General features: G+C 41.9%; 1 protein-coding gene across 2 annotated transcripts in view; it reads right to left on the bottom strand.

Moving 5' to 3' along the window:
• The window catches only part of THUMPD1 (THUMP domain containing 1), a 197814-nt gene that overhangs the window by 81505 nt on the left and 95583 nt on the right, over positions 1-20726 (bottom strand). For both annotated transcript variants that reach the window (XM_044089499.1, XM_044089500.1), the window contains one exon: positions 6751-6922. In XM_044089499.1, the coding sequence (XP_043945434.1) occupies positions 6751-6922 (172 nt within the window). The remainder of the gene's footprint in view (positions 1-6750; positions 6923-20726) is intronic.

Genomic DNA, 20726 nt, shown 5'->3' with positions numbered 1-20726 from the left:
CACACACACACACACACACACACACACATATATCTATATATATCTATATCTATATATATCTATATTATCAATCCAGATATTGTTACAGCTGCAAAAAAAAGTGGCACTGGAGAGGGAGACAGACCGAGGGAGACCGAGAAGAGTACCTCATGTTTTTTTAGCAGTCACCTTGACAATCAGGTGTTTTTTTTTTTTTTTGAACATTAAGCTTTCTCGATTCTCCAACTCTTGGCACAAAGTTTGCATATCACCTTAAAACAGTTAAGGTGACAGTGAGCCCCTACTGATCACAAACTGAAACCAAACCTTGAGCTTTCAAAAAGGACAGTCCATAAATGATACTAAAATTTGATAATGTAAAAATATCAGACGCCAGTACATGGTTATAGCAATGCATCTGATACCGAACCCATACCACAAAGTTACATTATGTACAAGATAATGTTTTTACTGTACAAGCAGAAGCAAATTGGTGCAAGGAACAAAATTATGGGCTGCGATTAGCCCCCCCTTTTCCCTCCTTGCTATACGAATTCTTCTTTAACAACTGTTTAAAAGCATGACTTATTAGTGGAGCACAGCAGCCTAAGTCTCCCTATGATGAGAATGTCCCGCTACCTATCCAAATGCCTGCACTGATAAATTACAGGGATCAATGTTATTATCTCCATACAGTAAAGCCACCTCTTACATTGTAGCATAATTCACAGTCCTTAGCTTTTTGTACAGGGGCAAGCCAGCCACAGCCTACTCCAAAAACCTTGAGAGGAGCAAGAAAATACTGTTTAGTAAATATATTATTTTGTAATTCACTAGTTAGATGCTATCCTGCAGACGTGCTCTGCATGTGTAAGAACTGCACCTTGCTACTGTAGTGGTGGACGACTTCTTTCGGCTTTTCCCGGTTAGGGGTCGCCACAGCGGATCATCTGTCTGCTCATGATTGGCAGTGGAGTTTTTACATTGTCGAGTTGCCAGCCCGGCGCCCAACCTTCCACAGAAGGCACACACATGCACACTAGGTTCCAAAACTTGAAGTTTTTACAGTCAATGTTGCTTGTATTTACCAAGATCAAACATTTCAATGGCTACATGCTGTAAATGCTGCTAGTACTTAGATGTCAATCACAAACAGAATGCTCAGGCCAGCTAGATTCTAACCCATGCTTGCTAACTGACAAAAATCAGTACACAGCAGGTGTTATTTCTAATCTAAAACAGATGTACTTGTCTATCGTGGACCACCTGATCCTGTCATGGGCCCAAGTCAGACTTAATTCTGAATGTGCTTTGACAGTGGAAACAATTACAAGACTGCAAGCAAATGCCAGGACCTCCAAATCTCAAATTTTTGAGCAAGCAGCCAGAGGTCATTAGGGAGGGCGAAATGCTATTTTATAGGGCAAAAATATATGAAAAGGGAAAGATGCATTCTTTCTTCATTAAGGGAGAGGAAATGGTACTGAACAGCACTAGAATGGTTTGAATGCTCAGGGGGCCTTAATGCCTTTGACTTTAGGGAAGTGGGTGATGGCTCTATGAACTTCCTCCTCCAGCAGGAGGTACAGAGACTATTCCAGTATGATGGTCATAGGTAGGTAACTAGGCTAATCTGCCCAAAGGCCTACGTAAAGCTAGCCAACAAGGTTCCCTGGCTTACACCACCCAAGAAAGTTATTTTCCTGTGCCACTGTCTAGCAGAGACACAGAAGTGATCCCCAGGGTGTATTTTCTATTTCCCATCCACTCATTTTTCTTGAAGAGTGCTAATGAAGAACTTTGCTTGACATAGATGGGTAGCCTGTGCCAGAGTTTGGGAAGTCTCTGGGACAGGAATCTATCCCTCCAGCATGTACTGTTTATTGTGGTGACAATGTTTAGGTCCCTAGAGCATGCAGCTCGGAGGGATTGGGATTTCTTTAGGTGTAGCATGTCCAACAGCTCTGGGTTTGACATAGCTTTATATGTTAGGCAGAGATCACCTCGAAGTAGGCGATATGCTACGGAGTCAGTGTAGGGCATTTGTTTGAGGCCAGTAATCCTCTGTGAGGTACTTCTATGACCTTTCCAGCTGTTGCAGATGTTTTGTGAGGTACATAACGGGTCTGAGTGTTGAGTAGAGGGGAACAATGACCTTTTCCTGGATGAGAACCCTTTTATGATTAGGTGTGCCACGTAGAAAGACTTCCTGACTACTGTGGCGATGTGACTATCAAAGGAGAGACTACTGTCCACCTGGGTCCCAAGGTCTCTTATCACACATTCGGTGTTAAGTAGATTGCTGCCTATGTGGTAGTTCATGGGTACAGAGTTTTTACCAAAGGGGATGACACTGCACTTTTTGGCATTGAGCTTGAGGCCATGGCTCTGACACCAGGCATCTGTCTCAGCGAGGCCCTGCTGTAGGATGTCCACATCATTTGGGGACTTGACTATGGCTCTTAGTTTGCAGTCATCTGAGAACTTAGTTAGCCAGAGGCCTTCTGTGTTTGGTATCTACTTCTCTGAAGTACAGGCTAACAGGAGAGGTCCCAGGACGGAACCCTATGGTACTCCACTTGTCACTGCTTTGAGGTCAGATTTGGAGTCTTTTACAGTGTGGGTTCTGTCGGTGAGCCAGTTGGCAGCCCATCTTGTGACGTAGGGATTTATACCTAGTTTAGGGAGTTTAGCTATAATTTCAGAATGGGGGATGGTGTCGAAAGGCTTGGCGAGGTCAAGATAGGCTGTATGAACCACCTTACCCTCATCTATGGCTTTGGTGACTGCCTCAAAGTCGATCAGGTTCAGGAGGCATCTGCCTTTCACAAACCCGAACTGGGTGGGATCCAGAGTTTGGAGGTTACCAATGTCTTTGATTATGAGTTCCATGATGATGCTTTCCATGGCCTTGCAGACCAGGCTAATAGGTCGATAGTTCCTGGGATCAGTGGTGGCTCCCCCTTTGTGGAGTGGGATAATTGTCAATTTTTTGTAAGCCAGTGTCTACTAACTCTAGGTGGCTGTACTTGTAAAAACTCTGACAGTTTGCATAGATTTAGCTTTGTCCTCCATTTTCTTTAACACCTCTTCTGCCTTAACACCAAACAAAGTATCATGCTGTAAAGGTGCATCTAGTAATTTAACATTATCAGGCAGATTTTGTTCCTTTAACCAAGCATGCCTCCTAATTACAGAGCCCGTAGCTGCGGCCCTGCAGGAGGCCTCCAAAGAATCAAAACCGCATTGCAAAGTATGTTTTCCAACTTGTTCTGCTGCATACAATAAATCCTGCATTTCCTTGTTTACTGCACATTCAGAATTTAACATTTTCGGTTTAAGCAATCTCATGACATGTTGCTGATACTTAAGCATATGAAATTGACAGTTTAAGGCCCTTATAGCCAAAGTTGCAGATGTGTAAACCTTATTTCCCCATCTATCCAGTGCCCCTGAATCTGTCAGACGGGGTTGGGTTTTTTGGTCATAGAAGCAACTCCCTTTGGACTCTGAAATAGCTTCTGGGCCAGTAGCAGGGTTTTTAATAAGAAGTTTGTGAGAGTCAGGAACCCTGTAATATCTGTCAGGCTTAACAGGAGCTGGGGGTAAGGAGTCAGGGGTCAGACTAGACTCTGAAAACACATCTACAAATGTCTAACAGGTGGAATGGCTAGTGGCCTGTGCTGACGTAGTGAAAGAAAATCCCTGAGCCTCTTTTTAGATTCTGAAAAATCTTGGCTCTCCCAGTGGAAATGCTCCATCATGGTATGCAAGGTTTCCCCAAAGGAATAGTCCTCAGGAGGAGATGCTGAAGGAACAGATTCTTCAGCAACAGAATCCTCAGAGGGGGGAAGAGAATATTCCTGGTCAGAAGAGGAATCAGAAGAAATAGAAACCTGATCTGAAAAATTCATAGTCAGCGTCTTGCCTAGGCCTCATCAGGAGGGGGATGGGAACCCCTGATCAAGGTAATAAAGTCTTCGGCCATTTTGAGCATCTGTTTTTTGGGCATAGAGGCCTGTCCACGTGGCTCTTGAGTTGTTTCCTTGCTTTAGAAGGTGCTTTAGTCTTTGCCTTTGAAGCTGAAGTCGTTTTAATGTAAATAGGTTTAGGTCTGAATACACCATCAGAAGCCGGTACCTGCTCAGTGGCTTCGGACCCATCTGAGGGATTAGCGTCAAAGGCTCCAATACCTTGAGTATCCAGCGGCATGGCAGACTCCACATAGGAGTCGGTAGCGGCCTGCGAAGTAGAGGGAGTCAGAGGCTGCGAAAGCGCCTCACTGAAAACCGGCGACTGGCTTAGGAGAAGCTTAGTCGTCGGTTTTTGGGCCTCGGTTGTTTTTCTCTATCCTTTTCTTTGCGTTTGTTGTAAACTCCGGTAGTCGGATGGCTATCAGACGACATTTCAGGATATTTAAACTGGCATCCAAAAAAGTTTAAAGCAAAATCATACAGACGCTTAATTGTGCGTTGGTTAAATCTAGCACAAAACAGACAACCAGTAACGTTGTGATCAGGGCCTAGGCAAGGAATACAGTAAGAATGAAAATCCTTATGAGGTATTTGCTTACCACAAGAAATACAATTATTAACTTTTTCTGACATCGGTCTGGAGCAAAAAAAAAAAAAAAAAAAAAAGAAGTTTCCCCAACGGGGTACTTACTTTATTGAAGACTTTGGATCTGAAACTCAAACACAAAAAATCTCAGGAGTTGGCCGACAGGCACTTGCGAACTGCTTCTGCTTCGGGCACCGCGCGGCAAGAAAGACTGAAGAAAATGGCGTTGGCCACTTCTTTTATACCCCTGACGACCTGATGTCAGGGAAGGGGCGACAGCAGCCGACGAAGGACCCAAGACTTTGGAATTCAGGCCGGCTGAAGGCAACCTGCCAGCAGGATTACCCAAATGTAATGACTGCAACAGTGAAACACGAAGAACATCTGTTGCTGTGCGATATTCAGTGGGCACAAAGCCTGATGCGAGGCTATTATTGAACATGGTGCTTAAGTGGGGAGCTAGTTTGTTCTGAAGTTCGTGTAAAACGCAGCTTGGGATGTTGTCCGGTCCCATGGATGCTGTGTTTTTGGCTTTAGAGTGTGCAGCTTTTGCCTGCGTAGTTGTGATTACAGGGACTCTGCATTTTTCCTGTACAGATATGGGCCCTTTGGGGGGGGGGGGTAACGTTAGCACTGAACCTATCTGCCAGGATGTTGGCAATATCAGTTGGTTCTGTAATTTTCGTGCCTTTGTGCTGTAACTCATAGCAGATCTGGGTGTTGCCATCGAGATTCTTGACATAGCTATAGAATTCTTTGTGGTTGTCCTTCGAATTAGTGGTGATTTTGCCTTTGTAGCTAGCTTTACAGAATCTTATAAGGGATCTCTGCTTCTTACTGAGACTGACCTGGGAGCTCCTCCACTCATGGGATTATACTCTCTTTTGCAACAGTTTCTTCCTTCTGTCGTACAGTTTGTTTACGGCAGGGGACCACCAGATTGGCTTACTTTTTTTGGAAGATAGCGTCTTGATTCTGCTTGGGATAGCACGATCCATGCACTCATGTAAGTGCTTATAGAGCGCATTTGTGTAAGATTCAGCAGTTGTAACTGTATTGTCCATCTGCATGGGCGTCATGAAGTTCACCACTTCTGTTTTTAGAAGCATGAAGTTGGCTTTGGAGAAAATTTTTTACCGTGGTTTCCTTAATGGGGGGTGGGGGCAGGATGTGGATATCAAGGATGATTAGCTTATGGTCGGATCGGACCAACGAGGAGTTTGACTTCAGGTGTGGAACACCTGTCTCATGTTGGTAATGACTAGGTCTAGGAAACTGTTGCCCTTGGTGGGGGTGTGGATAAAAGTTGATCCAGGGCATCGGAGTTTATGAATTCCAGAAAGTATTGAGCTAAGGAGTTGGTACACTAGTAGTTTTCCCAGTTAATGATGGGGTAGTTGAAGTCACCCATTATTAGGGTGTTTGAACCCTAATATTTTCCAGTACATCAAGAAAAGAGGAGTGGGAATCCTGGGGCATGGTGGGGGATCTGTAGCAAGCTATAATTTGGATTGCAGTTTTGCCCAGATTTAATTGCACTTGGATAACCTCGGATGCATTATGCTGAGCAACTAGCCTAGAGGTGTGGATATCCTTAATGAATATGGACATGCCACACTTTTCGGCCATGTAACCTGGACCGAAACACCAAAGGCGGAGGTATGAGTTATAGCCTGGTAGTGCAGGGGTGCTCTCTGGAGCCTTGAACCAGGCATCGGTCACTGCACAGATATTTATGTTCTCCATTTCAAGGAGTGCCTCGAGTGAGTGCATTTTGAGATTTAGACTTCTAGCATAGAGTAGCATTACCCTCAGTTTTTGCTTGCCTGTTCCTGTTACGGTGGTGAATTTATTTGAACCTTGCCTAAAAAAGGCACTATAGGGGTGGCAAGAGCCTTACCAGTATCCGGAATCCCAAGGGCGACAGGTGCAGACCATCTCTGGAAAAGCATGGTGGTCTGCCGATCATGTCATCCCAGGCAGACAAATACTGGATCCCCTTAGAATGACACCAGAAGCTTAGCCAATTGTTGAAGTCAATCAAAGGGACAATAGCTGTGGATAGTCATCCTCTTGACGGAGACATCACATTCCCAAATGAATAAGAACATTTTTTTTCATTGGTAAAAAACAGACCCACAATCTTACTCTTCCAAGGAGATAAAGTTCTGATTAATAGCCTGAAAGTTTTAAAATACAAGCTTCTCTTACCAACACCCAAGGTTCTAATGAAAATCACGTTATTGGCACCACTATCCAAAGCCTGGAATCTACGCAAATTATTTTCTGTTGAGCTGCGAATCTCAGAGACTTCTTTCTTCAAGGCTGCTTCAGCATCATCTTCCTCATCATCACTTTCTGACTGGTTCTCATCTTGGATGAACTGCAAAAATTTTACAAGATATAAAAAACTACAGCAAACCATTTCCACAAGAATGCTCCAACCATATGCTCCAGAAATAGTATAGAATGCAAACTAGAGGTTGTTCAGGCTTTTCAGTTTAACACACACTATCCTAAATCTAAAGAAAAAAAAGTTGTAAATAGAACTGAACAAATCACTACCTAGAGACAGGGAAAATGAGTTCCAGTAAAAGACCACAGTATCAACTGACAAAATGCATATGGACTACGATATCTACAATAATGAGTCAGTACATGCGTTTGTGTATAGCGTTAGTTCTGGCTGGGAATAGAGGAAGTTTCTCGAGTTCGTACCTGGCAGTGGATGCCTCATACACAACAGAACCAGAGATTTTTAGGCATACATGACTAACCAAGTCTGGGTACAAATTTCCATGACCTGGTTGGCAGCAGTTGAGCAGCTCACTGGCAATTCATATTCATGCAGTCCTGCTGACCACTGAGGAGCCTAGCCCAAATTCACAACTGCCCTCGAGCACTATCTGGTTAAGTGAACTGCTCAAAAGTTCCAGAAAATGTAAATGGAGACTGGCAAACACTATACCACAAGCAGTAGCTTCTTAATGTAAAGGATTAAGTTTACCAACTGTTAACTGCCAGCAAGTGCATATTCTGTACGCTCTGGTTTGAGCCTTCAGTCCAAAAATACAGTTCTACAGGTGCTAAGCAATCACTTCATTAAATTAAAGGTACCAAGTAAATACACAAAACGGACATGTAAGTCCTTTAAATTCTGTGAGAACGGGCATAACACAAAAACCTGCTTGCTCATCAAAGCAAGAACTACTCAAGTCAACTAATGCAATCTGAAAATCTAACACAATTCTACAAACATCAGATATCTGAAACTTTCCACTTTTTATGATCACATTTAAGGATGCTGCAGAATTTTATCTTGCAGATTACTTTGTACCACCACAGTGTTGCAAATTTTACAATCTTGCTCTTCAAACTCTGTACTAAGAGCTTTTGCCCAATGCAAGGGAATGCTGGACTCGGTCTCAATGGGTGAGAGGAGCCCATATCCAAATGCCAGATATTTTCAAACATATGCCCCCAGAGTCTACTGTTCAAATAAGAATATTGCACTCTGGGCCAAGCAAATTTTACTCTGAACAGGACAGGAAAAGGAAAACAAAAATCAAAGAAAGAAGGCACAACAGCAACATAGTGAAAAAAATCCGGAATTACAGGCTTCCAGGGTATGCCAGTTAATAATAGCAAAACACCAGCTGTAAAAAATATTGCAACAGAGATGCCATTAACACAGCTTTAATACTGCATGTCTGGAGTAAAAATTACGCCAATGCTATTGTCATAGCCCAAACAATTATGTACCAGAGTGATCACACAGACAACACGTGCATATTATGATGGCCTGCAATCTCAGTTTAGCCAAAAGAAATTTCAGGATGCACTCTGCAACCCTTACACAGCATTGGAAATGCATATCGTCAGCTGTGACAGCTCTGAACATAAAGCCATTTTACTGCATAAGAAAAAAGTAAAGGGTAGGACAATACCATTACATACTAACTGCTATATGGAATCAACCAAATAAATAAGCAAAAAGGTGCATGGGTCAGGGTGGGAAAAGACAAATGACATGGATAAACACAATCATGTCAGGGATATACGAAACAGACACCCTGAGCAGCAAAGATAAGGAGAGGATGGGGTGGATATACTAATACAGCAGATTATAGGGACAGACTGCTCACTAGTTTTCCAAAAGTAGCTCTTCATAGGGAGGCATGACGGCAAGTGGAATGGAGAGTGGATTGGAAGCTAAAAACACTACTGGGATGGAAGGGAGAAAGGGACAAAGGCTTGCCATCTTTACTGGTTGCCAAGCAAATGTAATATAAAGCTGCATTGGCTTTTTTGGGAGTTGGTACTCTTGCTAGGTCCTGGACTTCTCTTCCCTCCAGGATGGGAGAGACAACAATGGCCACTTCCATTCTTTTAAGGCCCATTCCCTTCAGCTCCTGGCACTGTTTGAACATGGGATGGTTGCAATACACATGGCTCCATCCCTCCATGCCACAGATTATCAGAACAAAACAGTGAGACTCTTAGAAACCACACGAGAGTCACTGAACCTAGCCCAAGATATCATGGAAGCACTCATCCTTCACTACAGGAAAAAAGCATATGCTACACTGTGTATGCACATGGTATATATGTGGCTTAGTACAATACTCTATTACAGAATTGCAATAAAATACACATCTATGGACTTTTTATTTTACATTTGCTTATACAACACCATCAGTACACCACAAATTACATTTTATGCTATTATAGCTGACATTTGTATTATACAATCATCTGATGCAATTCCTTATTGTAGTGTATACATTATAGCTTCCCAAAGTAAGCGGAGGGAGGGTGTGTAGGGGAGAAACTGGATAGAAAAAGATGAGGTTAGACATTATTTAGACACGAGACTGCATAGATTATGAGGTGGTCAGGGAAGAAAAAGTTTGACCAGAAAGAACTATTAAAACTAGCTGGACTGGAGTAGTACAGGAGCAAAGCCAGGTGTCATTAAGATACTTTTAAGAATCTTTTTCAAACTAGTTGGTATTTGTGTTGGTTCTGATGCAGTGAGGTAGTGAATTTCACCTTGTTGCTACATAAGACAGGGAGTCCCCTGATGTATTAATGGATTTGGACATTTGTAGTACAGATTTGTCGAGTGAAGGTTTGTGGTATAAGGCTGGAGAATATTTAGAAGGTCAGGATTTTTTTCAGGTTGATATACTAGTGTGTGTGCCAAGGTTAACTAGTTATAGAACTTGTGGGAGTTCTAACCAAGAGAGGTTTTTTTTTTTTTCTTTCAAGGAGTGGTGGGTACGATGTGGGAAATCATTTGCAAATTTAGTTACTTTATTGTAGCATGTTTCAAGTTTTAAGGTTGGTGAGAATTGGGGAAGCCTACAGAAGTGTTGACAGACTATAGGTTCTAGCAATGGCGGCAACCCTAGAGGTGTTGGATACTTATTTCTGTAAATAGTACCCATTTTTTGTGAACTTTCTTAAATTGCTTGTGCTATATGTAGGTCAAATCTTAAGTCATCTATTATTACTCCTTGTAGTTTTGTTTTGAATCTGCATTAAATTTTAGTATTATTCCTAGCTGTGCTGTAGAAGGTACTGGGTGGGGGTTCTTGTGGGTTGGAATACCATGAGTTTTGTTTTACTGCGGTTGAGTATGAGCTGATGGAGAGCAGAGTATGAGCTGATGGAGAGCCACAGCTCAGTATCCAAGAATAATTTTGGGTTATATCCTGGTGTTCCAGGTTGTTAGCACATAAAAAGTGTTAGGTCATCTGCATATTGGATAGTAAGCCAGTGGTGTAGCACTATGGAGGATATTCGTAAAAATTGTAAGAGCAGTGGCCCAAGACTTGAGCCTAGAGTTACTTCTAACTTGATGGGAAGAGGGGGGATAGGACATCAAGCCATTTTACAAATTGTTGGTGGCCCTGTATATAGCTTCGAAATCAATGAAGTGCAGAGGGGTTAAGGTTCAGTTTGGAGAGTGTATTTAACAGTTAGGGGTGGGAGAGTATATCAAAGGCCTTGGACATGTCTAAAAAAGACTGCAGAGACTATTCTACCATAGTTTAAGTTGGTTGATGGTATTAGTGAAACTGAGGAGTGCAGCTGTGGTACTATGATGGGGCCCTAAAACCATGTAAACATGTTGTTAGAAGGTTGCCGAAGGCAAGATAATGAATCAGTTGGGAGACTATACATCTTTTGAATAATTTAGACTGTGGAAAGAGAACAGGAAATCAGTCTGTAGTTGGACAGCTCTGAGGAATCTCTGCCTTTGTGCAAGAGAATAATGTGTGCGATTTTCCATACTGCTGGGGCATGTTGTTCTACTATAGACCCGCTAAGAATTTACATTGGATAAGACATGGCTTCAGATGCTAGTTTTAAAATATTTGGCTAGTAACTGGTCAGCTGCTACTGAAGAAGGTTTGAGTTTGAGCAGTTTCTTAATGGTAGCTGTGGGAACAGGCTGAAATGAGGAGTCCATAGTCAATATTGGAGATATTCAGAGGCTAGTAATAATTCTATGGAATTACTTTGAGATAATTCACTAAAAGTGTACTATTTGTTGAATTCTTCTGCAACGGTGGAAGGAGTGTGTGTTAAGTTGGAGGACGGGATAGTGAAATGTCCTGAGTGAAGAATGACATTTATGGTACTCCCAAAATTTTGGGGGTTATGCTGGTGTTCAGTGTTGCAGGTTATAGTAGGAGTTCTTTTTATCTAGGTTGATTTGATGTTTTTAGCCTTGTTTCTACTTTGCTGAATGTAATACAGTTGATATGAGTTTTATACGTGAGCAAGGTTTGCCAAGCTTTGTCGCTTTTTCTAAGGAACATTCTGGTGTCGTTAGTTAGCCATGGTGTGTATGTGGCCTTAATATGAATTGACCTGGGGAGGCCCAATTTGTTTAGAATTTCAAGGAAGGTACTGTTGAAATAATCTACTGCAATATGAAGGGGCAGGTTTTTTTTTTTTAGTAGAGACCAGTTACATTTTTTAGGGTACTGATTAGGTCTTTTTTTTTTTACTGCAGATATGGCAGAAGGTGGGGAGCTTGACAGTACTGATGTTTTTTCTCAATAGATAGGTTGGCATATGTTCACTAAGACTGTTGGGTAAGCAGCCACTAATCTGATAATTCTGAGGTTTGCTGGTTAGTGCCCAATCCAGTATAGACTGATGGAGTTTATATATCCGTGTAGGAGCTTGAATGAGCTGTGTGAAGCCATAGAGGTTGATGTGATTGCTAGGGACATGTGAATTACAAGTTGTCCAGTCTATATTAAAAAGTCACCTGTCAATAGTCCCCCTCTAGTATAGACTACAAACAGGCGGGGAAGTTCATTTTATGTTTTATTACATAGAAACATCAGGATGGATAGCAGCAGTACAAATTAAAAATTAACCGATTAATTGACAGAATACACATGCTTACATCTCAACAGCTTACTACAAAATGGAAGTCAGGCTTGCACTTTTTCAGTATTTATACACTTGTACAAGCCCCTAGAAAGCTTCTTAAAGCTGTGCACACATACTGATCTACATCCCCTCTCAATGAATTGCCTTCAGTGAAATGACATTAAAATAAGACATGCAATAATAAAGACATTAGAAACCATGTTCATGCCCAAGTTGCTGTGGATCTGTAACATGATCTGGAAATACAACCTGATCTAGTAATATATAGTAATCAGAACTGGGGTTAGCAACAGGGGCAATTTTTGGTGAACAATTTGTATCAGGGACTTTAGGATTCATGTCAAGAACAGGTACATTTCCTGGAACATCCTCTGGAACTGGAATACAGGACAACTCACTCAGAGTGCCGCACAGGCTAGGAGCTGTGGTACAGGCTCGGACACCAGCATCAAATGTTTCCGATTCCACCTAAACTCTACTCCTTGTAATTCCACAATGTACGATCCCGGCTCTGGGCAAACACTCTTCACGACTCCAATCCGATCATAACCTTTACATGTTTGCATTCTCACAGTCTCTCCTTCACGTAACAGATTAAGCGGTTTGCTAGACTTCTCATAAGACTTCTGGGATAGGCGTTTCTTTAACAGATGGGCTTTCACTGATCTGTTAATCTTAGCACTTGGAACCAGCAAACTACTGCTGACTGGTAACAGTTCTGGATTGTCTGAGCAGAAGTCTCTGGCAGGTGAACCAAAATGCTTACCATGAGGAATATCTGAGATTCAAGAAAACATCACTACTGTCTCGTTTTGAACTTCTCTAGTAACCGTTTAACACTTTGAACTGCACGTTTTTGCCAAACCATTTGACTGTGGGTAAGCAGAACTTGTAAAAGTCCCACTCTTCAGTGGATCTTTTATACTGCTGCCTAGTAAATTGTGTGCCATTGTCAGAAATAACTGTGTGGACTCCCATGGACTGCAAAATGGCGTGCCATCTTGGTAATGACAGTACTGGACGCTAGACTAGAAAGTAGGTCAATCTTGAACCAATTAAAACAAGAGAGTCTCTTAGCACCAAGTAATGTTGACCATTCCGTTCGAAAATGTCAGTGGCTAATGAACCAAGGTAGTTCAAGAATCTGGTTTAGCTGAAGTGGTTTCTTCTGTTAATGTGGCATTGTACTATTGCATACAGAACATGATTAAAGTAAAGTACTCTCTCAATGTCTTGTGACATAGAAGGCTAAAATACTAGTCCTCTCACCCTCCTTTTAGTAGGATCAGTTCCTGGGAGGCCACAATGCAAAACAATATACTCTTGTTGCAAGGACTTTGGAACAATTACTTGTGGACCTTCCATAACGATACCACTGTCAGACAGACTCATCTCTATAAAGAAAATAAGGTTGCACTTCTTGAGGTAAACTTGATTGCTTTGACGGCCATCCTAGATTGATAAAGTAGTTGAACTTCTATAAAAATGGATCCGAGGCTGTATGATTTCTAAGCTCATTAAGATGGGAAGAAAAATTTCTCACTTCCACGACTTCAAAATCAAGTTGCTCATTCACATGCTGTTCAGTGGCATTTCTGGGTGATCTTGATAAAGTATCAGCAAAATAAAGAAGTTTGCCTTTTGTGTAGACAAGACTGAAATCGTACTTCTGCAATCTCAACAGCACATGTTGCAATCCGGCTGGAGCTGTATGCATAGGCTTTCTCAAAATAGTGACTAGAGGTTGGTGATCCGTTTCGATCTGCATAGGTCTACCATAAATATAAGCATGGAACTTCGAACATGCTAGCACAATTGCCAAGAGTTATTTATCTGAGCATACTGAATTTCAGTTTGGGTTAGAGTTCTGGACGCATAGGCAACAGGTTGACCCCTCTTGAAGAGTAACTGCACCAAGTCCAAATTTCAAAGCATCACAGGAAAGAATAACTGGTTTGTGAACATCATAGTATCAAAGAGTTGGTGGACTGGCAATTCTCTGTTTCAGAGCATCAAATGCTCTCTGGTTTACGCGTCAGCTCTCCAAGTGTTGCTACTAGTTGGCTTAAGTCTGGAATTAAACTTGCCTAGATAGTTAACCATGCCAAGAAAATGCTGAAGAGGGCTTGAACATTGTCTGGAGTTGGCAAGTCAAGAATAGTTGTTTGCACGGAAGGGTCTGGTCGTAAGCCTGAAGTGGTAAACAAATGACCAACATGAGTAACTTCTCGTAACCAGAACTTGCACTGCTGAGGATTCAGCTTAAGATTCACTTGGCGAGCTCTTTCCAGAACTTTTCTGAGGTTTCTGTCATGCTCACTTTCACCACTACCTCTACTAAAAGATAATCTACTACAACAGCACAAGGATACCCAGCAAAAATCTGCTCCATTGCACGTTGAAAGACTTCACTAGCAGAATTTACTCCAAATAGCATTCTCAAAAATCTATCTGATAAAAGGAGTACTGAACGTAGTTAGCAATGAGGATTTGTTGCCTAGCAAAATTTACCAAAACAAACTCTCTATATCCAAGATGAACCCCCCCCCCCCCAAAAAAAAAAAATTCAGTGGCATTCGGCATCACTGCTGCAACTTCGACTGTAAGCATTGGATGAGGCATTTTCAGTGCTTTATTCAAATCTCATGGATCAATACATATTCGAATATCTGAGCTGATGTTATGAACCACCACCATGGAAGATACACATTCAGTAGGAGTTGGAAGAACCTACTGGACAAACACCACCTTGTTGCACCATTTTATCTAGCTCAGCTTTCACTCTGTTCTGCATAGCTACTGGAACTTTCTGGGGGGACCTGACAACTGGGTCTAACTTCATGGAGTACACAACTAGAAGCGTGCCTAGTTTGTCTTCAAAAAGACCAGTATAGGTGGAAAAGACATACTGGGCAAAATTAGAGCAGTGGTCTTTCAAACTAACATGTTGGACTGCCTTATTAAATGAAAGTAGTCCCATTTTCAAACGGTCTCCGAGCCATAATAATGTGTATGTGCCTTTTGACAACATAAAATAATAAGTCATAGCTTCTCCCAGCAGAGCAACATGAAAGTGCTACCGAGCCTTCAGTTTGAATGTCTTCCATCACCATAAAAGTACAGTTGTGTACACTTAACATAAATGAAGATGTTAGAGTGTATTCACTGTTGCAGTCATCCCATTTGGGTTATCTGCCTGCAGGTAGCCCTCAACCGGCCTGAATACCGGTCTTGGATTCCTGCGTCAGATGCAGTCTTTTCTTCCATAATGTCAGGTCATCAGGGGTATAAAATATGCAGCCGATGCCATTACATCAGTTTTTCTTGCACCACTTTATTTCTTCTTTCATATTTTTCTATCAAGCACCCGCTCACTGTGCTCCATATCCTGTCCTTGGGAATCTGACTCCTCTGACCTGAAGGCTAAGGACCCATTCCAAGCTGGTGTTACAGCATAGCAACTACCATCCTGCCCCCCAAAGTATAAGAAAGGAAGCAAAGTATGTTGGTATCCTAAACCTGCTAGTCCAGTCTAGTATTGCTACAACTAATTGAAGGTGACTAATAGGTCGCTTTAAGCCAGGACAGCCAGCAGCCTTTCCTGTGTAGACTGTGTAGCTTTCCTCTGTACAAAACGCTGTACCTTACACTTCTAGCCCATTAATCTTTATCCCTGGCCTGTCCTCTCAGAATCTCCACTGTAACTTTAGAGTTCTACCACTAGGTGGCACCTTCTCCCAGGTTTTTTTTCTCCCCTCTCAGCTTGCCTGCTACCTCAACTATTTATCCTTTTTTTATCCCCTGGCCCAAGCTTCATGGTTAAATATTCTCCACTTCTTCTCTGTGACTACTCTAGTACACTCCACTTCATCCGGCTATAAATATATTTTACTGACTAACCCCCCCCCCCATACTTATCCCACTTCTACCCTATTTCTCTTTACTTACCTCTTTTACTACCCTACCTTACAGCATACGCTCTTTTACAGACTGTTTTTCTCAACATTCTGTCCTCTCTTGTCTCTACCCACTCCGTTCGCCCTGCGGACTCACTCCGCTCCCCTCCCTACCCCCAATTCCCACCGACCACCAGGGGTCCTACTCTTATACTTTCTAACCACACCTCTTCTTACTACCCAGTTCACATTTCCCATCAGCTAATTTCTTTCATTTCCCATCTCAAACCACTCCCCTCTTTACTCACCACACCCTCCTATCACTGCACACTCCCAGCCTTTTCACTTCCCTCCCTACCTAGTCACAACATATAACTAATCTTTCCAAATGGCCTATTCAACTATCCCTTTTCAAATTCGACTCTGCTTCATTCTTTTACTACTACCATTACTAACCTTTACATATTTTCTCTCTTCATATGAGCACCTATTATATCCACAACCAGACTACCCCAAACAAACCAACTCCCAGTCCATACCACACCTATATAACATACTCACCTAGCTACCTACTATCAAAGTATCATAGAACACTACACATTAAATATAATGCACAATATTTCAAAAGACTTATTTCTCTACAACAAATTCCCTATCCCAAGCCATCTACTACAACTTCTCACAGTAAAGGATGGTGATACTCATCCTAACCTAGGTCCAACTGCAACCCCCGTCACTCTTCATTACCTTAATCAGTCTATCAATTCTCCCCTTGCAAGACCTTCTAAACTCACTCCTACTGGCTCATCTCAACATATGTAGAATTAACAACAAATTAACTCAACTCCATGCTCTCCTAGAAGTGTACGCCTTTGACATTATTTGCCTAACTGAAACATGGCTAAAACCTGCCATCAAAGATAATGAAATTATCCCACCTGGACATAATATTCTAAGGCTTGACAGAGTAGCTAAGAAAGGTGGTGGTGTGGCTATTCTATTTAAATCAGGCTTTCAACTAACCACTTACAACTGTAATATACCGCTGGACTCCAACAGAAATTCTCATTACTAAACTTGAACTTGATGCTAAATCAATCTATATTATCTGTATGTATCTGCCCCCTGGAAATAACATAGCCACCTTGGAAAATATCCTCTGCTGGCTATCCCAACACCTACCTCAAGAAACCATTATCCTAGGCAATATGAATTTAGACTGGAATACCTATTATAGTAGCCTCCCTACCACTCACATAAACCTATATGATTTCTCCCAGACCATTACCTCCCCCACCAGAATAAATAAATCTAACAAGAAAGCTAACACACTAGATTGGATTCTAACTAACAATCATACTCACTACTATGACTCTGGAACCCTCCCTGATGACATCAGTGACCACTCACTCACCTATATCATTAGACATAAAACCAACACCCCTACCCCAACCTCTACCAGACATATTAGATCCAAAAAGAAATTTAACCCTGATCTATTCAAAATTGAACTTAGAGCTTGCAACTGGGCTCCCTTAAAACATCTTCCTTTAGATGAAGCCGTTAATTTCTTTAACTCTACCTTCCTTGCCATTCTTAATCACCATGCTCCAACCATATCTATAAGAATTAAGGCCAAGCCTGCCCCATGGCTTTTCCAGCGAAACCAAACACAAAATTCACATCAGAAATAAAAACTGGGCCAAATTGAGAAAGACAAAAAACACCACTGACCAACTAACATTTAAAAAGCCAAGAAATGACACTAAAAAGGCCATACTCTCTGATAAACAAAACTACTACTTACAATATCAACAACCTAATCACAACAACCCACAGAAATGCTGGGCCAGCATCAAGCAATTACTCCACCCAGGTAAATCTACTACACCAAACCCTCAAAATAGACTTGAATAACCCAATCCATACAGCTAATACCTTCAATACCTTTTTTACAGATACTATCCAATTACTAGACAGTCAACTAACACCCAATACCTTCACAATACCCTCATACTCCTCAACCCCACCCCCCCCTTTTCATTTCAAACCTGTTACAACCTCATTTATTCAAACCCTTTTGAATAAACTGAAACCATGCTCTCCTTCTGCAGACCTACTGCCTTCTGAATATCTACAGATATCATCCAAGGCCATAGCCTATCCTATTTCCATATTGATAAATTACTGAAGGTTACATCCCCACCGTATGGAAAGTCTCCCACATAATCCCCCTACATAAAGGAGGGCATTCCATAGAAATATCAAACTATCGCCCCATTGCTCTACTTTCTCCTCTAGCTAAAATTATGGAGAAGTGTATCCATAAGCAACTACTCCACCATCTAACTGAAAATAACTTACTTTCCAACTGTCAACATGGTTTCAGACCCTCACACAGCACTACCACTGCTCTCTTGTCTTTCACTGACTATATTAACAGGCACCGAAACCTGAATAACCTTTCTTCTGCTCTATTCAGACATGTCCAAGCATTCAACATGGTAAGCCACCAAATTCTCTTAAACATCCTGAAATTTCTCTCATTAGACCCACTTTCCATAAAATGGTTCCAATCCTACCTTGACAACCGACAACAAGCAATACTTTGGCAAAACACTTTATCCACCCTTCTACCTGTTACCTTAGGAGTCCCTCAGGGATCCATACTTGGACCTCTTCTTTTCTCTATATTTATTAATGACCTTCATCTAGCTATCTCACAAGCCACCTGCATACAATATGCTGATGACTCAACACTATTATATTCAGCTACATCATCCCATGACCTTCATGCTCTCACCCAAAAAGTATTCAACATAGTTGAACAATGGTTCTCTCAGCATTGCCTCCTCTTGAACCCTAAAAAAAAAAAAAAAAAAAAAAAAACTTCTCTTCACGCCTACTCATAAGTCCTCCCCTCTCCAATTCTCAGTAACATCTACCAATGATACTATTATATCTCCTGACTCTACCACCAAAAGTACAGTTTTGTACCTACCATAAATGTAGATGTTCGAAGATCCACATTGCTGCAGTCCTTACATATGGGTAGTCCGCTGTCCTCGGTCGGCCCGAATACCAAAGTATTAGGCTGACGTCGGTCAAGGCGCTTAAAACTGACATCAGAACGTCAGGGTACAAAAGCGCATGACCGACGTCATATCCTCAGTCTTTTCTTGCCCCAGATGTCAGAAGGCCCTAACAAGAAAGGCCAAAGCCAAAGAACAGCAAAAAATAACCAACCACCCCTGCACTAACCATATTTACAATATGTACAACACAAACCACGCCACCACCTCCAACCACAGAGGGGAAGGAGGGAGGGTAAATTGGACTGCAGCAATGTGGATCTTCGAACATCTACATTTATGGTAGGTACAAAACTGTACTATGTTCTTCATCTCACATTGCTGCAGTCCTTACATATGGGTAGAATCCCAAAGCAGAGGTAAGGGAGGATGGCAAAACTATAAAGCATTAGGGGCTGCCAACATGCCCTGTAAAATTGCAGTGGCAAATCCAGCCCTAGATTTAGAGTAAAGTGGAAGGTGGTAATGCTTAGAGAAAGTATGCACTGAACTCCAAGTAGCTGCTTCCAAAATATCTTTAGTAGCCACCCCCCTTAAAAAGGCAGTAGAGGTGGCAGTAGCCCTAGTGGAATGAGACCTAATCCCAGCTGGAATCTCCTTACCATGATGGGAATAACAGAAAGCAATACAAAAACCAATCCACTTAGAAATAGTTTGTTTTGAAACAGGTTTGCCCCGAGAACCCAAAGCAAAAGAAACAAATAACTGCTGAGACTGCCTGAACCCTTTAGTTCTGCTCAAATAATATCGCAACTGTCTGTGTATATCCAAAGTGTGCAAAATCCTTTCCCCTTTATTTTGGGGGTTTGCATAAAAAGTAGGCAAATGAATAGTTTGGTTTAAAGCCACACTAGAAACCACTTTAGGCATAAAAGAAGGGTTAGTACGCAAAGACACCCTATCCTTGTGGAAAATTAAGAAAGGCTCAACCGCCATAAGGGCCTGTAATTCAGAAACCCATCTCGCAGAGGTAATGGCCAACAAAAAAGCAGTCTTCCATGATAAATATTTCAACTCTGCAGATGCTGCAGGCTCAAAAGGTTGTAGAGTGAGTTTCTCCAACACAAAATTGAGATCCCAAGCAGGAGTAGGAGCTCTACGTGGGGGTCTTGTATTCTTTGCCCCTCTAAGGAATTGCTTAAACAAAGGCTGAGAAAATAAAGGTGGGTCACAGTCATAGTGAGCAGAAATTGCTGCAGCATGAACCTTTATAGAGAAGGACAAACCTTTGTCCAATAACTCAGTAAGGTATTGAAGCGCAACACTTAAATTAGGTTTAGAAACATTAAAGTCCTTTGCTGTACTCCAAAATAAAAATCTCCTCCATTTATCTGCGTAAACTTTCCTTGTACTAGGCCTTCTGGCCTCCAAAATAACATTCAAAACTTGTTGTGGAAGCTGAGACCCTCCAGGGTTTAAAACAGAATATGCCAGGCTGTTAGATGTAGAGAGTGAAGTTTGACATTGAGTAAATGACTGTTCTCCTGCGACAGCAGGTGAGGAATCGAAGGCAAAGGCCATGGAGGCTCCTGCACCAGACTTCTCAGTAATGGGTACCAGTGCTGTCGAGGCCAATCTGGAGCTATTAAAATCATGTTTGGCTTGTCCTGTCTGACCTTCAGGAGTACCTTCGGGAGGAGAGGCAGAGGTGGAAAGGCATACACGTGAAGATTGCTCCAATTGAATGAGAGAGCATCCACTTTCCAAGCTGTGGGATGAAACCTTTTGTGCAAAACTTTGGCAGCTGGTAATTTAGAGGAGAAGCGAACAGATCTATGTCTGG

The sequence above is a fragment of the Protopterus annectens genome, chromosome 12.part0 (assembly GCF_019279795.1).
Source record: "Protopterus annectens isolate FY-2018-M chromosome 12.part0, PAN1.0, whole genome shotgun sequence".
NCBI lineage: Eukaryota > Metazoa > Chordata > Ceratodontiformes > Protopteridae > Protopterus > Protopterus annectens.
This window is presented reverse-complemented; position numbering and strand designations above follow the sequence as displayed.